The sequence below is a fragment of the Phyllopteryx taeniolatus genome, chromosome 7 (assembly GCF_024500385.1).
Source record: "Phyllopteryx taeniolatus isolate TA_2022b chromosome 7, UOR_Ptae_1.2, whole genome shotgun sequence".
Lineage (NCBI taxonomy): Eukaryota > Metazoa > Chordata > Actinopteri > Syngnathiformes > Syngnathidae > Phyllopteryx > Phyllopteryx taeniolatus.
Window position 1 is genome coordinate 26,779,095 of NC_084508.1, and position 26,546 is coordinate 26,805,640.

The following is a 26,546-nucleotide window of genomic DNA, read 5'->3' on the forward strand; positions in this document are numbered from 1 at the left end:
GTGTACCCCGCCTCCTGCCCGATGACAACTGGGATAGGCTCCAGCACGCCCGCGACCCTAGTGAGGAGAAGCGGTTCAGAAAATGGATGGATGGAAGTCTATGAGTACGGCAATATTATTTTCCCTTTGACTTGAACAAAGGGCAACTGATGCTTCCTTTGCATGTTGAAAATGCAATCAAAATTAAAGACTTAGCGGCTTAAGGACTAAGGCATTGCCTTAAAGTCTAACATGGTGACATATTGATGTGGTTCTTTGAGCATAAAATTAATTGACGTTAGAAAACAATGGTGCCAAATTTTTCATCTTTTTTCTTTCCTTTTCATGCTAAGCACTGCTGTGTTCCATATCAATAATATATATATTTTTTTGGAAGACAATCTATTTGCCCTGGTTTATAATGCAATGCCTGATGCAGAATGCGCAGGTGTATAATTTGCGTCCATGTATAACTGGGCGGCACGGTGGCCGACTGGTTAGAGCGTCAGCCTCACAGTTTTGAGGTGCGGGGTTCAATCCCCGTCCCCGCCTGTGTGGAGTTTGCATGTTCTCCCCGTGCCTGCGTGGGTTTTCTCCGGGCACTTCGGTTTCCTCCCACATCCCAAAATCATGCATTAATTGGAGACTCTAAATTGCCCGTAGGCATGACTGTGAGTGTGAATGGTTGTTTGTTTCTATGTGCCCTGCGATTGGCTGGCAACCAGTTCAGGGTGTACCCCGCCTCCTGCCCGATGACAGCTGGGATAGGCTCCAGCATCCCCGCGACCCTAGTGAGGAGAAGCGGCTCAGAAAATGGATGGATGGATGTATAACTGTATATGAACACTAATTATTTTTTATGAGAAATAATCGAGAATAAAACTCATTTCAGTGATCGATTCTGCTGTTTCACACTCCAACAGAGTCTTCAATTAATGGCAGCGCAACAAAGCTCAGATGATAACACATACCCTCAAAATAGGACTGCATAATTAATCACATTTGAATTGTGATTGCGATTTTGGCTGCCATGATTAAATGACCCTGATTGTCAATGATTTTTTATTATTTTTTTACATTTAAAATGCGGGTACGGCTGCATATGAAAAGTGCTTTATTCGCAGCAGTGCCCGCAACATAGTCAGCCAGCCACCAGGGGGCGAACGTATGGTTAAGGCCGACTTCAAAATAAAAGTCTGAAATTGCATTGATGTCCAATGTAGTAATATATGAAGCTTTTATTTTGAAGTTGGCTCTCTCAGCACGTTGGCGGAGAGGCGGCGTGTCACGGTAAGACACTATTAACAATTGTCGCGGCTGCCTTGACTTCAACTTTTCGACTTCACGACTGACCAACGGTCAAGCAGGCTAAAGGGGATTTTCAAATGAAAAGTCGGTGCTAACAGCCTAATGTTATTGCCTTCTGTGCATCAACTGCATTTGCTTCCATTAAGTTGCAATTCGTGATTGCACTTTGTAATAGCATATTTATTCAGTTTGCCCTTGGAAAAGTAGAATTCTTTCATGGTAAATTTATTTTTAAAATTTTTATCTATCATTTATTCTTATTTAAAGATTAGTTTTGAACTAAAAACTGTCACATATTGTTTGTTAAAAATTAGTGCAAATTAGTGCAATACATTTTCCCTAACATGAGAAGTAATCGTGATTGATAATCATGATTACAATATTGATCAAAATAATTGTGATTATTTTTGGGCCATAATCGTGCAGACCTACCTCAAAATATTAATATGTTGGCTAAATGTGGCAAAAATAAATACTATTTGCTCATTTTGAATCAAATGCACAAAATCTGAATTCTAACAAACTATTGAGAACATTTTACTCAGTCTCATTATAAAGTAGATGATCTCTCTGTCATGATGTCAACCTCTTACCTCTGAACTATAAAGTCGTGTAATGACAAAAAAATTAAAAAGACATTGTCATGGTTTGAATTGCTTACTAACATGAATATTTTCTTAGGTAGCCTAAGCACTAAAAGGGCATGAACTTTTGTAAAATAACTATTAAAGCATCTTTAAATTGACTGCATCTTGGTATTCACTTTGTTATCATCCTTAATAAGGACTTAAATGAGACTGCAACCACAAATAGAGCATCATTGGTTTTAAAGAACATACGCTGTGTTTTGTGTACTCGAAAAATACAATAGTTTAAATAATATAATCATTAATTAATTCTTGAATTTCTGAAAATGTGCATGAATCATCATTTGAACAGTGCCTAGAAAAAGTTGCTAAGTTGTGTGAAAATTCACAGCAAAGATGTGAAGATTCGTAGTTAAGGAAATATTTTCACACAACTAGAACTCATTAATCACATCACAGTTAACATTGGATGTGTCTTCTTGGAAATAACTAATTATTTATAAATGAGTACTGCTTCAAATACAAGACATATTTGATTCCCAGCTCAATGCATTGACCACGAGTCTCTATAGGCAATAAGTAAATATTCCCTCGGGGTTTTAAGTACCTGATGGGAGAACACAAACATGTTTACTCAAAATTCTGAAAGGAAATAAATATTGAATTCTTAAGGCCTTAGAAAACAGACTGCATAGGACCCACTGGCATAAAAGCTTGAGTGCTCGTGTGAAGGATTTTCCAAGCTACCACTTTTCCTCAGTTCAACTGTCTGTCACAATGATAATGTGTCACTACATGAATATAGAAACGGCATCTTTAAAACATGAGCCTCCAACTCTGTGTCAAAATGAGGGCGGCGCCCAGCGTGTTGGTGTCCAAGTCGCACAAATACTGTACACAAACATAGACAGAAGTAGCTGCAAACTCACAGAGCAGCGCGGATGTTGGGAGGTGAAAAAAAAAAAAAAAAAAAAAAGTCTGGGAGTTCGCGCTGGTGTACTCACTAATACTCGCCGGAGAGCCTCCATGGCAAGTAACAAGCAACATTTATGAAAGTATTGTAATTACTAAAGGAGGACAACAAGTAATTAACTTAAGAAAGAAAGACGCATCCTCACCTAGTTTGCGTGGCGACTTATCACAGTATGCAAGTTCATTGCCAGCTAATGGCAAGCAAAGATAAACGTATCCCCACTTCTTGTCCAGCCTGCAGAATCCAGACTGATGTTGTGTAAGGTTTTACTCCAAACGATTTGTACATGCATAACAATGAATTACTTATAAATGAAATCTAAATGCAACTTGATTTTATATTATATATATTATATTTACATGTGCCCTGCGACTGACTGGCGACCATTTCTGGGTGTAGTCCGCCTTTCGCACGAAGTCAACTGGGATAGGCTCCAGCGCCCCGTGACCCTGAACAGGATAGACGGTGTTGAGAATGGATGGATGGATTATATTTACATATGGAGTGTGGTCAAGACTGATTTTGTCATTGCTATTTGTGCACAATATGAACAATATTAGATGATTATTGTCATATGCACAGTAAAAAAAAAAATAAAAAAAAATGAAATTCTTACTTTGCTAGTCTCTCTCCACTTAGACAAAGGTAATATTAATATACAAATAGAATAAGAACAATATAATATATATATATATATATATATATATAATATTGATAATATAATATATTGTAAAACAAGTTATTTGTCTTACAGGGTTGGGAAGAAAATGTCATTGGTTATGATTATAAGTTACCTTGTTGAAAATGTAATAGTAGTGTAATTATTTCAATTCATTTCTCAAAGTAATACAACTAATTACATTCGATTACATTTTGGCAGCTCCATCCTCATCATCCTTCTACCAATATACTCACAATTTCTCCTCTGGAGGTCTCCAAACCATCGAAGTCTGCGCTCTCTAACTTTGGCTGTCCCTCTGATGAGCTCATTTCTAATTTTATCCAACCTGGTCACTCCTAGAGCGAACATCTCCATTTCCGCCACCTCCAGCTCTGCTTCGTGTTCTCTCTTCAGTGCCACCGTCTCTAATCCGTCCATCATGGCTGGCCTCACCACTGTCTTATAAACTTTGCCCTTCATCCTAGCAGAGACTCTTCTGTTACATAACACACCTGACACCTTCCTCCACCTATTCCAACCCGCTTGGACCCGTTTCTTCACTTCCTTACCACACTCACCATTGCTCTGGACTGTTGACCCCATGTATTTCAAGTCCTCCACCCTTGCTATCTCTTCTTACTGTAACCTTCCCCCTCCACCCCTCTCATTCATGCACATATATTGTCTTACTTCTACTAATCTTCATTCCTCTCCTTTCCGGTGCATACCTCCACCTTTCTAACTGTTCCTCCACCTGCTCCCTGCTTTCAATGCAGATCACAATGTCATCCACAAACATCATGGTCCATGTGGATTCCACTTTCCCCTCATCTGTAAGCCTATCCATCACCACTGCAAACAGGAAGGGGCTCAGGGCTGATCCCTGATGCTGTCCCACCTCCACCTTGAATTCCTGCTGCGATTTCAAGCTTTTGACGAGTTTCAGGTTTGTTTGGTATGCAGTAAAAGCTCTTCGGATCATCCATCCATCTATTTTCTGAGCAACTTCTGCTCACAAGGGTCGCGGGCATGCTGGAGCCTATCCCAGCTATCAACGGGCAGGAGGCGGGGTACACCCTGAGCTGGTTGCTAGCCAATCGCAGGGCACATAGAAACAAACAACCATTTGCACTCACATTCAAATTCACCTACGGGCAATTTAGAGTTGTCAATTAACCTACCATGCATGTTTGTGGGATGTGGGAGGAAACCGGAGTGGCCGGAGAAAACCCATGCAGGCACGGGAAGAACATGCAAACTCCACACAGGCGGGGCCGGGGATTGAACCCCAGTCCTCAGAACTGTGAGACTCGAAGCAGTCGTCCACCGTGCCGCCTCTTCGGATCAATCTTATCAAATCTTTTTGAACGGCAGATAACAGAACACAACACTACAATTAGTATATTAACGAAAACAACAACCCATTCATAAATGCTTCCGTGATCATTTTTACACTGAAGCTTATATTCTAGAATACTGTACAGTTATTGCCCTCCATGAATGTGCACATATTCAAGGAATGGGTTCATTTAGAACTGACTACACACACATTAACATTGTCATTTTTTGATATTTTCTTTATTTAATACTGAGTGAATCTGTAAAACACATTCCTAAAACAGATCAGACAATTTAGGAGAACATTAAATTTGCTTAAGCTCTGCCAACAACAGATTCTCGGGAGATGTGTGAGGACACCTGTTCTCCTTTTTGGACTGCAATCAACAACCCAGTGTGTCTGCAAGACTGCTAAAGTCACTTTCCAACATGTTACACAGACATTTTCAATGAATGAATGTTCAAGCATGGGATAAAAGTTCCAACTTTGGACCACAGTGTTTCTAATTCTCATGACCACGCCCATATGGGAGTGCAGAAACATTATTTGATTTGGGGATGAAATCGTATATGGGCACATCAGAGCAAAATGTGCGGAGGAAAAAAGAAATGCAATACTGGAAACAAAGCGGGCCCACACAAATTCCAGATCCAGATAAATCATTTTTAACAAGCTGCCTTGCATAACATCCTCCTGCTCAAAATATTGCCTTGTTAAAAAGAGAATGAAATAATTTGGACCGACTCTTTTGTGCCCTGCAATATGTAATGAATCATCTTTTGTTACTGTGTCATATTTCAAGGCAACGGTGCACATCCCAACATCTAAACCTGAGGCTCAGAGGTAGCTCATGTATCCTTATTTATTAACGTTTCTGTCCAAACATCTTGTTGCATACCAACTGCCAGTTTAGCTTTGATGTGTTTATTAGGCAAACTACCTAGCATGGAATTGCATAACAAGCCATCACCTACATTGCACCTCTTCCTCTAATCCTCCTACCTGTCTCCTACACACAAGTGTGTTCTGTTCAAGGAATATAGACCTGCCCCGCAATGCATTTACATGCCCCCTAATGGGGGCACCTCGCCAGAGTCTGTCATTACACACACCATTAGAACACCACCGAGGACTTATCTCACATTTTTATTTAAGTCAGCAGCAGGAAGAGGAGGAAAAACCAGGGAAGGCTGCTGAGGCAGTTTACATGTAAGAAGATGGAGGAGTGTTAGAGGTGGAAGGACTGAGAACACGTACAACAAATTAAATCCATATGAATTATTGAAATAAATAAATGGTGCAATAGCTGGTTTGTTTGTTCGCATTTAGTAATATTGTGATAATACCGATAACTGTGACCATTTTGGTCACAATACTTGTGATATGACATTTTCATAGTTTCATCTCTAGAAATCTGTCCGCTTTCTTTTGTTAAATTGTCTAAAGGAGAGGGAACAGCAGGAAGGTGAAAGTTAAGAGCGGGAATAGTTACAGTGTTCGGGACCCAACCTTGTCGCAAAGAGTGAAAATAGTAATTGCCCCCCTTCGACAGGTTTCACAAAAGATGGCAGCAAAGCACTACACTTGTGAAAATGAAACTACTTGGCATGAAATGAATGAATGAATGAAACTCCTTCCCACCAAAGTATTACTTTTTATTGCTTTGACCTGAACAAACAAACAGTGACTAGGTGAATTATGGGTAACGAATAGTTCCCTCCAAAAATCCGCAAATAGGTGAATTCGCAATTGCCGGTAGTAGGGATTGGCATTTGCGTACATTTTCTTTGAATAACTATGAGAATCAATCAATCAAGCAAGCAATAACCAGTCTATGATTTTTAAGCACAATTTCTGAAGGGATGAGAGAAGCTCCGAATGTTCTGAACTCCTGTTTTGATGTTAGTGTTACATTGACCACAGTGGTGGAGTTGTGACACAGCGGCAGTCTGCCTGTAGATTAGATCGCAACTACCTAGAACTGATGTCCATGTTGTGACTCCAAAGTACAGCAGTTGACACCGAATCAAGTAGGCGTTGTGCGCCCTATTTTAACCACCATTACTTCAAGACCCGATTAAACACCAGTCAATACCTCACCATCCAAAATGCAGACCTGAGCTGACTTCACATTGTTCTTCCGGCCGCCTACTAGTTGAAATTGAATCAACAGCATCATTCCAGGTCAAGGTAAATGCTGCACTCCATTTTGTCTTAATTTAGTCTCGACAAGAGCTTATATTCTGCAGGGCCGTTTCACAGCAATGTAAGCTACAATAATAAACATTGATTTAAGACCTCTATGACATGTCAATCAAACATTTGCATTCTTTTTCTTTAAAAAAGGCAGAATATGTGATACAGCTCTTGTAATTTGATTTCATTAAATTGTGTAGCCAAACTGTTCTATACAACACAAAGCACCCATGAACATTAGGATAGTGAACAAGTGAACAATATAATCCATATAAAGTTGGATTTGCGCTTTTTAACATTTCTTTGACATTTTCTCAGCGGGGAAAAAAAAATAAAAATACAATTATTATAATAATAATAATAAATCACGAATTGAATTGTCTGAGGGTCCCATTCTTCTCCTTAAATTCCAATTTGTTTCCAGTCAGAGAATGTGTGTGAGCAGCAGCCTTACCTTCCTCTGCACACACTGAAGGGATCACACACAGAAGACCGGCAGCGAAAGTGGCCAGCATGGCCACAGTCAGCATCTGCCTGTCGTCTACCATTATCCGGCTAGCTCGAACCAAATCCCACTGATTCCACTGGAAGACTCACATCTCCATCGTGACAGAGGGGGAAGCGGCAGCACTGTGCTGGACGTCCACAGAAGCGCAAATAGGCACACACTGTTCACCGCTGCTCTGCTCCCTCTCCTGCCATTATCGCCTCTCTCACACCTTTCTGGCCAATCAGAGAAGACGATGGCGGCTCGTTAACCAATCACCATCCTTTTGGCGCCTGACCTCCACTCAAAGCCCAATGGACAGATCCCGCATGGTAGCACTTGCAGGCACAGCGACGCCAAGTGGTCAAACGGAAGAAAAGCAACAAGCGCCGAGACGCCTGTCGACTGGAAATTCAGTTGAGCGACTCCCGAGTGACACCTGGTGACTAAGTAACTTTTATTCCGTAAACCAATCAAATGACTATATTTTCATCTTGGAAAAGGAAATTCCTAAAAATTCTAAATATATTAATCGACAAACGCATCTTGGCACATGGTTTCAATTTTCATATGTTTCGCACATAAAGTTCTTGTCTAACTGTGCAGTTTTCAAAAGATGCAGTAATTACATTTTAAAATAAGCAATTCATACGTTTTATTGTCCAACCAGTGGCTCAAAAAATCCACAATAATGGGAAAATAAAATACTCATCAGAAATTCACGGCATGAGCATAAAATAAGTCCTGGAACATCCACATTATATTGTACGTATGAAAAAAACATCAATTGGACATACAGACGGCAACGTATTTCATCAATATAGTATCTGTTGTTGTTTTTTTTATAAACCGCCTGTCCTATGAATGATTAATTTTGAAAAAAACAACAACACAGGTTTTCTGACAAATGCTGATTTGTTACAGAGAATAAGAGAGGCCGAGGCACACCAAAGTTAATTGAGCTATGATCAGGGTCAAAAACTTCAAACAAACAGTCCACATGATACCATGAGTGCCACATTGTTCACATCCTATTTGACCTTTTTTCTTGCATGGGAGAACAAGATGCATGATCACACTTTTAATTTAGGTCTGCCCACTCACTGTTTCAGACCAAATTAAACACGAACCCTGCAGACTGAAATTTTTCAGACCTACTCACATTATTCACTTTTCTAGTTATGCTGGTGTGCATCTTCTTGCGTGAGACTCATCAGTTATGACTGTAAGGACACAACAGTTTTCATTCAAACTGGCCTTGACAAAATTTACTGCGACAATGAAAGTTTAATGACTGGAATGTGTGATTTGGAACACAGATTTGTTGAAAAAAAAAAAAAAAAAGTTTAATAACCAGCCCTATCAAATATCCATTTCCATGATGAGGCTCATACGTTTGGGAGAACCACAGTAGTCTATATTTTGCAAACATGCAGACTGAAATTAAGGCAGCCAAGTCCATGATATATTTTCTGGCACAAAAACATTGTCATTATTTTGAAAAGAAAAATAAATGTAGTATAGTTATTTGTCATATCTTTATTTAAAAAAAAAAAAAAAAACAGTCCGCGATACAACATGAAGGGCAATGTGTGTAAAAGAAAAGAAAAAAATCAGCTTTTGGATGTCAAATGTAATTTAAATTTTAAACAGATGTACTTATGTGTTCAGAAAGCTTTAGCTGTACAATAATTATTTGTTTTATTTGGTCCTGCACAGATTATTATTATTATTGTCCATTTTTTTTCTTGCTGTGCATCACGGGAAAATATCTTCCAGCAATGACTATAATGATCTGTTTTAGTTTATCCAGTCTAAACTCTTTACCATTGATGATATTAACTTTGAGGCTTTCCACTGCTGGCGTTCTGCTCAAACATGTGGTTACAAGTATGGAACATAATCTCTCTTTAGTCAAGTTATTTATTTATATTTTTTATTTTATTTTATTTTTTTTTAAAGGAAGAAATACTTTGCTGTGCCCTTATCCTCCGCTAATCCTGATGTGTCGCTTCTACTTGTAAAACATCATATGGATCGGTGGATTAACACACGTGTGCATTCAATGAAAAAAAACCCTCTTGAGTTGTGTGTTGTGACATGCGCTCAGTGTGGTAACTAAGTGGCAGAATAATGTGACGTTTGCTGTAATAACAGCAAAATAAAATCATAGATTCCAGGAAATTGCTAGTCTGTGCTTTGTTTATGGATTTTGGTGTCGACTGCTTATTTCAAAGGTGATTCAAACAGTAACATTTGCAATCGCAACATCTCGTACATTTAAGGAGGGGGATCATTGTTCTGGAATCCAAACAAATCCTACCAAATATTTGTTAAGCCAACACACACCACGAAATCTTGACAATTACATCACAGGTTATAGGGGATTCATTTCTAGTATTAACCTATAAATGTACATCCATGGTGCCCGTCTTGTTTCCAATGTACTGTATGCAAGCATAAGGCATACTGGCTATACAGAAATTTACATCTTACACAATGTTATTTAAGTAAACACCCTCATCACCAGATAAAATCAATATGTAATACAACTCCAATTCCAATGAAGTTGGGACGTTGTGTTAAACATAAATAAAAATAGAATAGAATGATTTGCAAATCATGTTAAACCTATATTTAATTGAATACACTACAAAGACAAGATATTTAATGTTCAAACTGATAAACTTGATTGTTTTTAGAAAATAATCATTAATTTAGGATTTTATGGCTGCAATACGTTCCCAAAAAGCTGGGACAGGGTCATGTTTACCACTGTGTTACATCATCTTTTCTTTTAACAACATTCAATAAACGTTTGGGAACTGAGGACACTAATTGTTGAAGCTTTGTAGGTGGAATTCTTTCCCATTCTTGCTTGATGTACAGCTTCAGCCGTTCAACAGTCCGAGGTCTCCGTTGTCGTGTTTTACGCTTCATAATGCGCCACACATTTTCAATGGGAGACAGGTCTGGACTGCAGGCAGGCCAGTCTAGTACCCGCACTCTTTTAGTACGAAGTCACGCAGTTGTAACACGTGCAGAATGTGGTTTGCATTGTCTTGCTGAAATAAAATAAGCAGGGGCGTCCATGAAAAAGACGTTGTTTGGATGGCAGCATATGTTTCTCCAAAACCTGTATGTACCTTTCAGCATTAATGGTGCCTTCACAGATGTGTAAGTTACTCATGCCATTGGCACTAACACAGCCCCATACCATCACAGATGCTGGCTTTTGAACTTTGCGTCCATGACAGTCCTGATGGTTCTTTTCCTCTGGCCCGGAGGACACAACGTCCACAATTTCCAAAAACAATTTGAAATGTGGACTCGTCGGACCACAGAACACTTTTCCACTTTGCATCAGTCCATCTTAGATGAGCTCGGGCCCAGAGAAGCCGGCAGCGTTTCTGGGTGTTGTTGATAAATGGCTTTTGCTTTGCATAGAAGAGTTTCTAGTTGCACAGTTGGATGTAGCGCCGAACTGTATTTACTGACATTGGTTTCCTGAAGTGTTCCTAAGCCTGCGTGGTGATATCCTATACAATTGATGTTGGTTTTTGATGCAGTGCCGCCTGAGGGATCGAAGGTCACGGGCATTCAATGTTGGTTTTCGGTCTTGCCGCTTACATGCAGTGATTTCTCCAGAATCTCTGAACTTTTTGATGATATTATGGACCATAGATGATGAAATCCCTAAATTCCTTGCAATTGTACGTTGAGGAACATTGTCCTTAAACTGTTCCACTCTTTTCTCACGCACTTGTTCACAAAGAGATGAACCTCACCCCATCTTTGCTTGTGAATGACTGAGCAATTCAGGGAAGCTCCTTTTATACCCAATCATGGCACCCAGCTGTTCCCAATTAGCCTTCACCTGTGGGATGTTCCAAACAGGTTTTTGATGAGCATTCCTCAACTTTCTCAGTCTTTTTTGCCAACTGTCCCAGCTTTTTTGGAGCGTGTTGCAGCCATAAAATTCTAAGTTAATGATTATTTGCTAAAAACAATAAAGTTTATCAGTATGAACATTAAATATCTTGTCTTTGTAGAGTATTCCATTAAATATAGGTTGAACATGATTTGCAAATCATTGTATTCTGTTTTTATTTATGTTTAACACAATGTCCCAGCTTCATTAGAATTGGGGTTGTAGAATAAAAACAAAATCAAATGAAAAAGCCTTGAATGCACCACATAACCACAGCATTTGTCACCAAGCTCAGTTCCTGGTGAGTCGGACCACAATGGACCTTGGAGGAAGTCAATAAATCATAATTATGAACATTCACTTGATTTTTCATCGTCAGTCATCTTGCCTCATTATCTTCTTCATCTTCTTCCTTGGAATTCATTGAAACCAGCTCAACAAATGCAATCAAACTATAGTAGAACACAGCAAAACCAAACAAAGACTGTTGTTACTGCCAGTTTTTGTTCCTCTTCACAAAATCATTCCTAAAACTTTCTTTTCATATTTGGCAAAGTTAATCCAATGTTCCCTCCTCTTGACTCTAGCCGCCGTGCGATGAGCTAGTTCTTCTCTGGGCTTCAGAGTCTGGCAGAAGGCAGAGCATCATCGACAAAAAAGTAGCAGGACAGCTAGTGGGAGCAGCGATAGGAGGCTAGACGGGCAGCTTGGACATGTGGTTGCACCTGTGACTTGTTCGTTGTCTTGAGGGTAGGCGTACAGTCCTGGTCTGCTTTGAGGACACTGACCACTTAGGCACGTACCACTTCCCGAGCCGCTGATGTCATCACCTAGGCGAAAACAGCACATTTTTCATTTGTACTGTATTGAATCGCCATCATAAATGTGCACTCTGTTGTATTGGGAAATGTTTTGGCTCAAGTTGACACCCTCTCATCTTTTGAGCTTCTTGACACAGATACTGTATGTACAGTTTTGATTATAATGAATCCCCGCTATTCGCGTTTCGGCTCTTGTGAATTCACCTGCATTATTTGTGGATTTTCTATCCTCTGTTATTCACTGAAAAACTCACCTATTTGTTGTTTTTGTGCTGTGGCCAAAGCAATTAAATCATTACTTTGGCACCATCTTGTAGCATCTTGAATGAATTGAGGCGCTTCATCTCTAGACAATAGTAGAGCTTTGATGTCATCTTGTGGCATCTTGGTGCCAAGAAACTATGTTGAAGTGGCATTACTAAACCATATCATGTGACTTTATACATTTTATAAGGTTGGGAAAACATGTTTATTTTACGGGATGTCACATTTGTAAGGAACATGAATTTGTGGGGTGAGTAGCACAGCAGAGTACGGTGTGATGTTGTAAAATGTGCCGAATCTTCACTGCTTGTGCTAACCATCTTATGCGTCGCAAGACATAAAACGCGGTTGTGTGTTGCGAGTGTTCACTTAGGTTGAGGACGAGACTGTCTGGCAGGACACTCCATTCTTTCTACTCCCAAGCTCTGGAGGTAGTCGCTGGAGAAGAATGCCCTGTGAGTGTTGTCTTCTTGGAGGGCGGTTTACGATCCCAGACTGTAGAGATATGATATTGCCGCTGATTGCAGAATCTCATCTCGATATCTCTGTATTGAGATTGTCTCCAATGACGACAGACTTCGTTTTCCAGTGATGCAGCTGCCGCCCCACACGATCGCAACACATCCACCAATAGGTGTCACTCAGTGCAGGAATCAACATAGCGTTCTTCCTTCCTTCTCAAATTTCTACAGTAAATGCAGCATCTGGACGTTCGTCCACATTAAGGTTCCAGTGCAAGAAGGCAGAGATCAATGTGCGATAGCGTCCTGCAAACACTGACTGCAATTCTGAAGAAGACATGGATCTTAAGTGCAGAAACGGTGACAAACTGGTCTTCTTGAGGTACCAATCAGGAAATCAGCACCCAGGTGGGTACGGAGCCCGAAACAGTCCACATCAACAGCAGAATAAGCTGTTTGGCAGACAGTAGGCAATGACGATTTAGTACATTTTACATGGCCCACAATGCACGTACTCAGTTGTGGTGAACATCCCACAAATGCTGATAGGGCATCATCATCAAGGAAAATAAATAGGCTTTCCAAAAGTATGAAAGTATTGTTACAACAGAGAAATAGTCTTACATAAACTTTTAGTTTCAGATTTTTTTGACAAATTAAAATTACTTTGTCCTTTGTTCCCACAGTGGTTCCGATCATGACAATGGTCATTTTCACGGTTAACAAAATGTGTAAATTAGCTAGCTGCAGTTTGGTTTGAACAGTGCTGTACTGATTTCTGTGAATTTGGGACTGCTGCAATGTAGAGCAATTTATTCCAAACACTCGTGGTGTTTTCACACCTCTATAAGAGGATTAGACTGCCAGATCGCTATAGTAATTAGCATACCCTTAATGTCAATTCGCCATAGTCGATAAATTCCGTGTCAACAAGCAAAGCAGATTTAAGCTTCAACTTTCGTATCCTCACTGGGATTGGGGGTGTGCTGGAGCCTATCTCATCTGATTTCGGGCGAGAGGCAGGGTACGCCCTGAACTTGTCGCTAGCCAATCAAGGGGCACATACAGTACAGACAGTCAACCATTCACACTCAAATTCACACGTCTGGACAATTCATCATTCTGTATTTAACCTACCGTGTGTGTTGTCAAGTGCCATGTACTATATGTGGAAATTATCAATACATGAAATCTTTTTTCCTTCAAAAATCCACTCACTCGCATCCTGGAAATCCACATCATTCCCATCCATGGCATTCTTTAGCCTGTTGCTCATAATTTTTAGTTGCATGATTTGTTGCCGGATCGTCATGTCTGGCTTGGTGATGTCAAGCTCCACCTCTGGATTGTTGATCTGGTTGGCCAAGCCATCCCCCATCACCTCGGGAAGGTATCTTCAGGGAGCACAAACGATGGGAATATAAGTGATTTTACAGGAGGAACTGGTGCTGTTTTGAGTGTAATTAAATATCATAAAAGCCCAAGAAGACTTCTAATTGACATTTGAAAATGGGCTGGCATGTAATATCTTGTGGGAGCCTTCACTTAATGTACATACTGTAAGTATGCCCGTATGTGTGTGCGTATTCGTGCGTCTTTGTGCATGCATGTGCATGTGTTTGCAATCATGTGCAAAAGTGTCTTTAAGTGTTTCAAAGAAATTATGTAAGTTCAAAAAAAGATATACAATTATGCTCATGGTACGTTGCATGTTTCTTTCCCACCTGGCTTTGGTAATGCCATTCCAGCATTTATCCTTGTTGGCGCCACCTGCTGCCAATTTGCTGCAAAGTGCTATGGGAAGCTGGAGCCAATATTGCCTCCTTTCCCTTAATTTACTGGAGAGATCTGACACCTGAGAATGGCACAACGATGGAATCATAACAGGAAAATTCAAATGAAAACATCAATCTCTCTATGTTTCCATCCGGTTTTAGCACTGGAGGGGAAGTCTGTCCAATCTGACCTAAAGTAGTAAATCAGAGGCAGGCTGCAGACAATCATTCATGTTGACAGTCAAACTAACAGAAAAATGGTAGTCTTCAGTAATCTAAGATATGTATGAATGTTTCCGTGGGAAAGAGGCCAGGGAAGAAACGAAGAACGTGTAAAGTTCATACAGAAAGGCAACTGTCTTGCTATGAGGTAGAATTGAGCCGTAACGACTCTCACAATGACAATAATCATTCATCCCGAAATTCACATTCTGAACACACCTGCATCTCGAGTCCGAGGCCCGCAGCGGGAGAGGGTTTGTATTCTGAAGCAGTCAGAGAGACGCTTTTCGTTCTCTTTGGCTCGTCAAGCGTCAGGCTTCCTGTGCCTGGCTCAACTGGACTTCCACATGTTTGGTACAACTATGGATGGACAAACAGGTTTTTTTTAAAGCACATTAAAGCATTTCACTGCAAAATACATAAAGGAGATCTTGACGTACTGTATGTCTGGACCAGCAGTGTTACAGTATCAGAGGTATTGTATCTTAGGTCAAATACACAATTGCAAAGTAGAAGAGTAGAATTGTGTTAAATAGGAAGATCAAATTACAGATAGATAGCAGAATAGCAAGACAGACGGACGGACAGACAGATAGATAGATAGATAGATAGATAGATAGATAGATAGATAGATAGATAGATAGATAGATAGATAGATAGATAGATAGATAGATAGATAGATAGATAGATAGTGTATTTATTAGTTGTAATGGTGCGTTTCCCTTCATATTGTCATGGAACGCTGGGATTACTGTATGAACACGTTTATGAAAAAAAATAAAGTATATGATTCGCCACTAGATGTCACCATAAGCACATTGACAATGTTATTTTTTTTCACATTTCAAGAGTATAAATCAAATTAGGTGTGTCAATATTTATATAGTCCATCCATCCATCCATTTTCTGAGCCGCTTCTCCTCACTAGGGTCGCGGGCGTGCTGGAGCCTATCCCAGCTATGATCGGGCAGGAGGCGGGGTACACCCTGAACTGGTTGCCAGCCAATCGCAGGGCACATACAAACAAACAACCATTCGCACTCACACCTACGGGCAATTTAGAGTCTCCAATCAATGCATGTTTTTGGGATGTGGGAGGAAACCGGAGTGCCCGGAGAAAACCCACGCAGGCACGGGGAGAACATGCAAACTCCACACTGGCGGGGACGGGGATTGAACCCGGGTCCTCAGAACTGTGAGGCTGACGCTCTAACCAGTCGGCCTATTTATATAGTCATTATTCTAAATAAATCAACTCACAATCCTAAATTAACTAAGAGTGACTTATCTGCTTCATCTCTGCCAGATAAAAAAAAAAAGTGTTCTGATTTACGAGGGAAACTGACACAGTCAAAGGTGGATTTCCTGGCTGTTATCGAGGCCAGTGATTCTGTAAATCCCTCTAGTGATACATGAAAAAAGAAATCACTGACCAAGTACAGTTCAGTTGTATTGAACTTTTGAGATCAATACATTTGCATTTAATCATCTATTTAGGTTCAATATTTTTTATTTTTTTACTTGTATGTGCAATACATTTTAATACTTTTTTCCTCCTATATTTAAGTGCAGTGTCAATGTTCAAACTGTGGATAGTTACAGTGGCTTACAGTAATATAAAGCACACTTTTTGGAAATAAAACATCTGTCTGGTTTAGGATGAACACTTTGGCCTACAATGCTTTGGTATTTAAATTTTGGTCATTCTGGTGGTACTTTGAGTTCAACCACCGATCTCGGCTAATTTTAAGTTTTTACAAAGTAAGAATATAAGAAGAGGAAAAATTCAGATGAATCATTAGACATCAAATTAAAACTACAAAAACTAACCATGATGGTTTATACTTGCAGACATAATATCTGACGGAAGGCGTAATGTTGAGAAAGGTGAAAGGTCTTCAACAAAAAAGAACAGTCCAGTTGCCTTGATTCGAACTGTTGCAGAATGTTCGTAAAAGAATATTCTACTTGTATAAAGACAAGAGCAATAAAACAAACTTACTTTGGCTGAAAAGGTGTCAATGTTTTCCTTGAGCAAGCGAACCCCCTCAAAGATCTGAGCGGGGATGGATGACAAAACCACATCGAGGCTGGGCTCTGTGCTGAAACTAGATGCCACCTGGATCATGGTATCTGAGGATACAATTTTAATTAAGAGAATACGCTCTGGTTTTATCCTCCATGTTGTTTCTGTACATTTTGCTATTTTTACCTATAAGATTCTGCCACTCGGGGTTCAGATCAGCTTGGTTTGCGAGGCAGCCCTTCATAACGTTGGAGCAGTAGTTGGCACATGGTTTGACAGAGGCAAGGCCGCGACAGTGCGGGCAATAAACCAGCTTCGTTAAGGCCTTAACACATTCTGGACTCAGAGAAACCTGGGGAGGAATTACATATTTACACTGCAAAAAAAGGATTTATAAGAAAGTTAAAAAAAAACTAAAAAAACTTTTTTATGGGAAATTTTTCTTATTTTAAGCCTAAAAAGAAATATAATCTTAATGAGCAAATTTTGCATTAGAAAATTTTTATCTCAAATTAAGTAAAAAAATATCTAACTTTTCTTAATAAGAAATTACAGTATAGCGAATTTTAAGATCTAATTGCTAGTAACAAGCAAGAATTATGTGTTGCACAAGGATTTGCATAAAATCCAGAGAAGAGCAAGACTTTTTCTTATTTTAAGATTGCGCAACTTCTCAATTTAAGAAATTAGCAAATTACATTATTTAAAGTTTGAATTCAGCTGTTTTTTGTTTTTTTGCACTACACAAACAACTAAATGTGAATGGCTCTGTTGAATCAGAACTTCATGACGTATAAATACCTACCTACCTACATACATACATACTTGTGATTAATGATAACTACTAACTATGATAACTAAAGTATTTTGAATTTAACAGAATACAGCTAAACACAGTTTATTCTGGGGTCATAACCTAGTCTCATCCCTAACACAAACCCAAACCTTCAAGTCAAAAAGTAAGTGCTGGCATGTGAACTGATGTTCCCACAGTGCCGGTAATACAAGAACCCACACACTCACCTGTGAAACCTTTCTGACAACCTCCCCACTGATGATCAGGCCCTGGACAAATGACCTGGCTGTGACAAAAGCCCGTATAACCTTTGCTTTCATATCCCGGGGGATGTCTCCGAATGGTCGCAAGGTCTCCTGTTGCTTAGCAACACACTCAAGGTAGTCCTCGGACAGGGTGACCTGCAAGGGTGGTGACAGAGGCGCATATAATATAGGTTCATCATTTCTATTTTGTGAAATATATATATATATATATATATATATATATATATATATGTTTTGTTTTTGTGCGAGTGAAATGTACCGAGTTAGGTGTTTGTGGCAATACAAGATTATGTTCAATTTATCCAATTTTACATGCGATGCAATTGTTCTGTAAAGGGAAATTTTTATATTCAAATAAGACTGAGTCTGATTCTTATTGTTAACACCTCATCCTCTTTAATTCAAACTCAGCAGTCCACACGAAGAGCTCTTTTTCAAAACACTATACTGTAATTCCACTTTGGTTATTATTGGTGAAATGAAATATATTTACCTAGACCTACACATTTTTACAATTTCATCATATTAAAACAATTGACTGTCTCAAGATAATAGGGTATGTACACAATGAATGGCATTGGCTTGTATCTCATATGGAAAAGAGCTCTGCAAATATAATTGTACTGTTTTCCTTTTCGCTTTGCCCACCCTCAAATGTCTTATAAGGATGGAGTTCTTACTCACATCTCTGGGGGTGGAGCTTTTAAAGGTGCGTTCCAGAAGGTGTGACCAGAATTCAGTCAAAGTGTCATCCAAATTAAGAGCAGAGCCGCGGTAGTACCGTTTCAAGTCGGAGTACAAATCACCATAGAGTCTTGTATTCTGGGAGTATAGGGCACCAAGGGGAGATAGCGCCTCCTGGAGGGAGCGTTCAGAGCGACGGTGAAGTTCAGTGAAATAGGCTGGTAGGAGGACAAAGACAAATCCATTAATGGCAGACATGATTCTGATGAATAGTTTTTTTTTTTTAATTAAAAATTTCAACATTTAATTTAAATTAATGAAAGTATAATTTAGCGTGTTTAAAGGCTTGAATTAAGTTCACAACTAGAGACTGTCATATACAGTATACAACCCTCCATCCTTATATCCATTTTCTATCCTGTTCAGGGTCACGGGGAGCTAGAACCTCGCCCGAAAGGTGGACTACACCTGGGACTGGGCACATATAGAGACAGACAACCATCCACATTCCCATTCCCACAGTCACTGAGTGGGAACTTGAACCCACACTGAAATCAGGCAAATGTACCATTACTGCACCATCAGTGACTCAGATCTGCAATATGTTTGTAAACTAGAAAATAGATTTGGACATAGACAGGTGGTCATGGTCTCAGCGTTAGAAGTGGTCTTTTTCCATGTGATCCAAAGCTGTGACGCATTGAAACAGTTGGATGGGTACATACTGAAGTCCGATCAATTTTGCCAAAAGCCATCAGATTGATGCAGACTGGTCAGGCTTTCCCCTGCTCTCCTAATTCCTGTTCTTGTTGTTTTTGCTTCATCTTGACCCACTCAGAAAAGACAACACATTTTTCACCTGCAGCATTCATCCGTCTTCCTGCAGTCATGTCTTTTTTCTCTTTCGTTCCCTTTCCTCTCTTCATTCCTTTATTTCTAAGATCTGCTGTGTTGCCACCTCAGTGGGTCAACTGCTCATTAGCTGAACCAGCTCCTGCCCCAGGGGACATCCCGTGTTTGTGTGCGTCTCTGTGTGTGTGTGCCCCTCGAGCTCAGGGGATCGGCTTATCATGTTTCATTGTGTCTGCCTGACTCTGCCCTCATTATAACACCCAGTCAGGGGTCCCCTTGACGGACTTGACATACACATCCTCCCCTCACACATGCACCATTACGATTGAAGCAGAGCACATCCAAGAGCTTGTAGCAAACACAAACTCGTCAAGCTCATCTAGTAATGAGTTCATTCTAAAACACACACACATACACACACACCCTACTTACTGTCAAAGCTTCTATAGAGAGTGTTGAAGGCAGCCTGCAGTGACCTGCCGGCCTCCCTGATCAGCGCCTCTGTCTCTCGTGCACTTAGACCCTCCAGGTTTTCCTCCATTCTGTTAGTACAACACGTTGGACCTTGGGGACAGGTCCTCAGATGTTCACCTGGTGAGAAAAAAGTACATTTGATTAATTGAGGAACGACGGTGGCACGTTGGACGACTGGTTAGAGCGTCTGCCTCACAGCTCTGAGGTCTGGGGTTCAATCCCCGGCCTCGCCTATGTGGAGTTTGCATGTTCTCCCCGTGCCTGCGTGGGTCTTCGGCACTCCGGTTTCCTCCCACATCCCAAAAACAGGCATGGTAGGTTAAATGTAGACTCTAAATTGCCCATAGGTGTGAATGTAAGTGCGAATGGTTGTTTGTTTATATGTGCCCTGCGATTGGCTGACGACCAGTTCCGGGTGTGCCCCGCCTCCTGCCCGATGATAGCTGGGATAGGCTCCAGCACTCCTGCGACCCTTGTGAGGATAAGTGGGTCAGAAAATGGATGGATAATTGAGGAACACTTACAACCCCAATTCCAATGAAGTTGGGACATTGTGTTAAACGTAAATAAAAACACAATACAATGATTTGCAAATCATGTTCAAACTATATTTAATTGAATACACTACAAAGACAAGATATTTAATGTTCGAACTGAAAAAATTGATTGTTTTAGCAAATAATCATTAACTTAGAGTTTTATGGCTGCAACACGTTCCAAAAATCATTGTATTCTGTTTTTATTTGTTTAACACGTTAACTGAGGGTCGGCATGGTGGTGGATGCGTGAACTGACATTTCAGCCTCACAGTCGAGAGGTTAAAGGTCTGTCTTTGTGTTCTGTGTTTCTGCTCGTGTTTTGTGGTTTTTTTCTAGGTACTTCCTCCCAGATCCCGTTTAGTTTACTTTCTCTTATCTGAATTGGTTGATCACTTTGTAAACAATGCCCACAATACAAAGAGCACCTGCAGTGCGGTTTAGGGAACGAGCAAAGTTGGGTGACATTCACATTTCGTGCGAACCGCGTTAGACTGTGTTTGCAACTATTCCGAGGTTGATGACGTCCACACTAGAGTTTGTTTGCTGTGTTCTTACCTGTCCAAATAAACCACTTCAACGGTGGAAAAGAACTAGAGTTGGATTAAAACAGTATTCTTTCCCTGCAGAAAGCTATCAATATCACTGCTTTTTTTCCAGCAGGACACTTAAGCAGACATATGTATTTTATCTACTATGATGGTTTCACTCAATAAGTTTATGACTTCCTTCATATAACCAAACTAGCTGTGGTCCACTTTTATCAAAATAAACCAAAATTTTAGAGGACACTGAGCCAATTATGAAGTAACAATTGTATTTAAAGAATTGATCATTTTTGTGCAAAGAAAGTACTACAGTTATTACTGTTACATTCTCTTATGGTCAACATAACTGAAGTTACAGTGAAGTGCTGACAATGAAGTAGCCGTAGAATAAAGAAACTACGTGGTTTACTTCCGATAGGAATTTTCCCAATTGTATTAAAAAATCAAACATCACACAAAACTAAAAGTGATGTTAATCTTTTGGTGTTAACAGTAGTTTGGATGGTTAAAACTGATTAGCCAAATGGTAACCTAAAAAAACAATATCAAAGATTATTTGGCATTCATAAATATTTGCTCGATTTTTCAGGGATTATTGAGGCTTGTCTGGGAGGAGAAGAATAAATGTTCACATAACACCAATTCTGCCAGACAGTCGAGAAAGCTGTCTATTGCATCAGCCTCTTGAAGGGTAGTAGCTTGAGGGATGATGTGTGTTCATGTGTGGAAGTGCGCCTACGTCTGGGGAAGGGTACGGGTGAGAAAGACGCCCAAAGCGTTGTGCATCATCCGGCACTTCTGTCCTACAGATCTTGGGTCGCAATGTACAATTTTCTTGGGAAATGTGAATGAGTGGGTGGGTTTTTTTGGGGGGGGGGGACTATAAATTGTCCAACACGAGAAGTGGAGCAGAAGAGGAGATGCCTTCATCATTGTTGCTCCATAAATCTTTCATAGAATCTCTGGCTGCCGAGCCCGTTGGAATATGAGTCATTACACAAGGAATACCATTTTATTTTGTTCTATTTGGCTAGGATGTTTTAGAATAGTGCAGATATCTTCCAAATACCAGAGGACATGAACGAATGGGGCGGCGCGGTGGTGGCCTGGTTAGAGCGTCTGCCTCACAGTTCTGAGGGCCAGCGTTCAATCCCTGGCCTTGCCTGTGTGGAGTTTGCATGTTCTCCCCGTGCGTGCGTGGGGTTTCTCCGGGTTCTCCGGTTTCCTCCCACATCCCAAAAAAAAATCCGTGGTAAGTTGATTGAAGACTCTAAATTGCCCGTAGGTGTGAATGTGAGTGCAAATGGTTGTTAGTTTAGATGTGCCCTGCACATATATGATGGATACATATGTTGTTTTTCCACCTCACAATGTATGTACAGTATTTATGCAGAAAATCTTATAAGAGTGTGAGTTGCTTGATACCATCTGATACCAGTTTAAACAGGTATCCCTTATTATCTGATTATAGATGGGAGTTGAGTAACACATCTGAAGTCTCCCCTTTCAGTCATCAACACTGTCAAATACTGAGTTAAACGTTCACTTTGATCAGTTTGGCAATTTGGTTTTGTTAGAGGGAAGAGAAAGACCTCCCATGAGGTTGAAAACTCCACCATCAGTGTTACATATGTGCCTCACAGACACCATTTCTGGTTGCTCATATGCTAATGTCAGCATTTGGTTGTTTGGTTCTGCATGAAACCCCAGAACACACTGGGCGTTTCCCCGCAGACTCATATTGATGCCTTTTTGCATTTTTTGGTTTGCTGGGTAAAAGAAGGAGTGAGTGTAATGCCATAAACCCTCAAGTTATTAAGAAAGACAGAACTAAGCATAGATGTGGCACAGCCAAAAATCTGCTAACACATGCTAGTGCTTTAATGGTAGCTGGCAAGACTGGAAAATTGAACACAGCTGTTTCTGTAAGGGAGTCTTTGAGATTACATGATTTAGGCATGTACTTTGTAATGTAATAAGTTTGTGTTGTTGTCATTACACAATAAATTATGATAAAAAAGGTTATAAATGGTTGTCTCTTAAATGTAAAGAGGTGAAGAAAAAACTCATCTAAGTGCGGGTAGAGTGTGTGAACAGCGAAAAGAAATAAGACAGGAGGGGACAGGTTTTAGCTTGAGTAAAATCTTATTTCTGTATCCGATTGTGTTGCTCATATTGTTGCTGCTCTCCAGTGTCAGCATGTATTCAATTAGGTCCACAACTCGTTTGGTTTACATAATTTAGTCTCTCCTGCCTCTCGTCTTGTTTAGATGAAATGAATAAGCATTGCAGGATACATGAAGATAGAAACCATTCGTAGGTAAACAGAAAGAGGAAAGTGATAAGGGTGGAAGTAAAACTATTGGTAACCTTGTCACTCCTTGATGCTTCAGTTTGATTGAATGGGTTTACCAAATAAAAGCCACCATGATAGAAGACTACATGAAATGTACATGAAATCGTTTTTAAAAATGCAATAAAGATGATAATAATAATGATGACAATAATAATAATAATAATAGTGCACTCAATACATTGACTTCTACAAACCCCAATTGGTACGTTGTGTAAAACATTATAAAAAACAGAATACACTGATTTTGCAAATCCTTTTCAATCTAAATTCAATTGAATACACTACAAAGACAAGATATGTAATGTTCAAACTGATAAACTTGATTGTTTTTTGCAAATATTCACTCATTTTGAATTTGATGCCTGCAACACATTCCAAAAAAGCTGGGACAGTGGCAAAAAAAGAGTTGAGGAATGCTTAAAAAACATTTGGTGAGTCTCATGATTAGGTATAAAAAGAGTATCCTCAAAAGGCCCAGTTGTTCAGAAGCAAGGATGGGGCAGGTTTCACCACCTTGTGAACAACTGCGTGAGCAAATTGTCCAACAGTTTAAGAACAACATTTCTCAACAAACAATTGCAAGGAATTTAGGGATTTCATCATCTATGGTCCATAATATCATAAAAATATTTCAGAGAATCTGAAGAAATCTCCGCACGTAAGAGGCAAGGCGGAAAACCAACATTGAATGCTCGTACTTTCGATCCCACAGGTGGCACTGCAAAAAAATTTTGCATCAATGTGGAGAGTCTCACGTGGGCTCAGGAACACTTCAGAAAACCACTGTCAGTGAACCCAGTTTGTCGTTACATCTACAACTTGTACAAATGTAAGTTAAAACTACCATGCAAAGTGAAAGCCATTCATCAAAAAAAAAACAGAAACACTACTGGCTTCTCTGGACCTGAGATGGACTGACTGATGGAAGTGGAAATGTGTGCTGTGGTGATGAGTCCACATTTCAAATTGTTTTTGGAAATCATGGATGTCGAGTCCTCAAGGGCACAGAAGAAAAGGACCATCAGGAATGTTAAAAGCCAGCCTCTGTGATGGTATTGGGGGGTGTTCGTGTCCATGGCATGGGAAACTTGCACATCTGTGAAGCCACCATTAATGCTAAAAGCTACATAAAGGTTATGGGGCAACATATTCTGCCATCCAAGCAACGTCTTAGTTGGTACTTCACTGCTTATTTCGACAAGACAAAGCCAAGCCACATTCTGCATGTGTTACAACAGCGTGGCTTCATAGTAAAAGAGTGCAAGTACTGAACTGGCGTGCCAGCAGTCCAGACCTGTCTCCCATTAAAAATGTGTGGTGCATTATGAAGGGGGAAATATGACAACGAAGACCCCAGATTGTTGAGCAAATGAAGTTGTACATCAAGCAAGAATGGGAAAGAATTCCAACTACAAATCAAATGGAATTAGTGTGCTCAGTTCCAAACGCTTATTGAGTGTTGTTAAAAGGAAAGGAAAAATGCCCCTGTGCCAGATTTTTTGGTTGCAGGCATCAAATTCAAAATGAGTGAAAATTTGAAAAAAAAAAAATATATAATAAAATTCTAAGATAATAATTATTTTCTAAAAACAATCAGGCGGCACGGTGGCCGACTGGTTAGAGCGTCAGCCTCACAGTTCTGAGGTGTGGGGTTCAATCCCCGTCCCCGCATGTGTGGAGTTTGCATGTTCTCCCCGTGCCTGCGTGAGTTTTCTCCGGGCACTCCGGTTTCCTCCCACATCCCAAAAACATGCATGAATTGGAGACTCTAAATTGCCCGCAGGCATGACTGTGAGTGCGAATGGTTGTTTGTTTCTATGTGCCCTGTGATTGGCTGGCAACCAGTTCAGGGTGTACCCTGCCTCCTGCCCGATGACAGGTGGGATAGGCTCCAGCACGCCCACGACCCTAGTGAGGAGAAGCGGCTCAGAAAATGGATGGATGGATGGATAAAAACATTCAAGTTTATCAGTTTGAACATTTAATATCTTGTCTTTATAGTGTATTAAATTGAATATAGGTTCAAAAGGATTTGCAAGTCATTGTATTTTGTTTTTATTTCGGTTTTACACAACATCCCAACTTCTTTGCAATTGGGGTTTGCACTATGATTCAGAGGGTTCGATGCACGCTGTTGAACGACTTCTCTCATCCACCACACATCTGTTTTCCTGCATGTTCCCTGATCAAATTCACCAAAATTGACCAGCTGTGCCAAAATTTTGATGTGGTACGACCAGGCGTAAGTGTAAACCGACCTTTTGCAGCCAAAACCTCACTCCGCCAGGCACCTCTCCAACGGCATACCCTCGCTGCACCGATAGCCCCAGTTTTTGTGCTCCAATGCAAATAGAGCCCATAATGTTGAAAAGTGGACTCAGAATTTGGGATAGCGCTGATATTCTTCTGGAGAATTGTATGAACTACAACAATTATAGTTGCTTCCGAGTCAGGGATTGGTAAATGCAGAGAACAAATTCTGCATTGACTATGTGACACATAAAGGACAGCAGGCCTACCTTTACTAATACTCCCTGGCTGAGCAGAGCTAAACTAAATCCCCCACCAAAGCATTCATGGTATCAAAATGTCTTGAGGTCATTGAAAATATATATTTTTTGTGATGACAAGCTCAAGAAATACTGCAATGTGATTTAAAAAAAAGCTATTTGACATTTCTACTTTGTCAAACTGGCATTTATTTCTGAAAATGTGTCTCAGAGCGAGCCATTCTTTTGCAAGTTTTGTCTATTCCACAGAATTACATAATATCTGTGTTAAATATATTCTAGAAGTTATCATTTATTTGCTTAGCTTGCATTAGTATTATGGACGATTTTAGATGTCTCGCCTTCAAAAAGATGACTCAGCATCATCCGATGGAAGGGCGCCTGGACCAAGGACGTGATCGGATGTGGTCGGGGACGTGACAGGTGTTGGTCCAATGTTTTGTGTTGTGTCTTATTGTTTAGAACATTATGTCTGGGAAAAACCCTCCTATTTT

The 26,546-nt window shown here is 40.1% G+C and overlaps 2 protein-coding genes across 2 annotated transcripts in view; both read right to left on the minus strand.

The window, feature by feature from the left end:
- Positions 1-7,938, minus strand: part of LOC133480967 (ephrin type-B receptor 1-like) — a 107,273-nt gene extending 99,335 nt beyond the window's left edge. The window contains exon 1 of the mRNA XM_061779760.1: positions 7,498-7,938. Within this exon, the coding sequence (XP_061635744.1) occupies positions 7,498-7,591 (94 nt within the window). The 5' untranslated portion in view covers positions 7,592-7,938. The remainder of the gene's footprint in view (positions 1-7,497) is intronic.
- Positions 7,939-8,170: 232 nt separating this feature from the next.
- Positions 8,171-26,546, minus strand: part of LOC133481060 (glypican-1-like) — a 43,192-nt gene continuing 24,816 nt past the window's right edge. Inside the window, exons 2-10 of the mRNA XM_061779947.1 lie at positions 20,061-20,219; positions 18,777-18,994; positions 18,054-18,227; positions 17,217-17,382; positions 17,007-17,137; positions 15,224-15,364; positions 14,732-14,862; positions 14,226-14,401; positions 8,171-12,291 (exon numbers count right to left, since the gene is read on the minus strand). Coding sequence (XP_061635931.1) covers positions 12,107-12,291; positions 14,226-14,401; positions 14,732-14,862; positions 15,224-15,364; positions 17,007-17,137; positions 17,217-17,382; positions 18,054-18,227; positions 18,777-18,994; positions 20,061-20,219 — 1,481 coding nt within the window. The 3' untranslated portion in view covers positions 8,171-12,106. The remainder of the gene's footprint in view (positions 12,292-14,225; positions 14,402-14,731; positions 14,863-15,223; positions 15,365-17,006; positions 17,138-17,216; positions 17,383-18,053; positions 18,228-18,776; positions 18,995-20,060; positions 20,220-26,546) is intronic.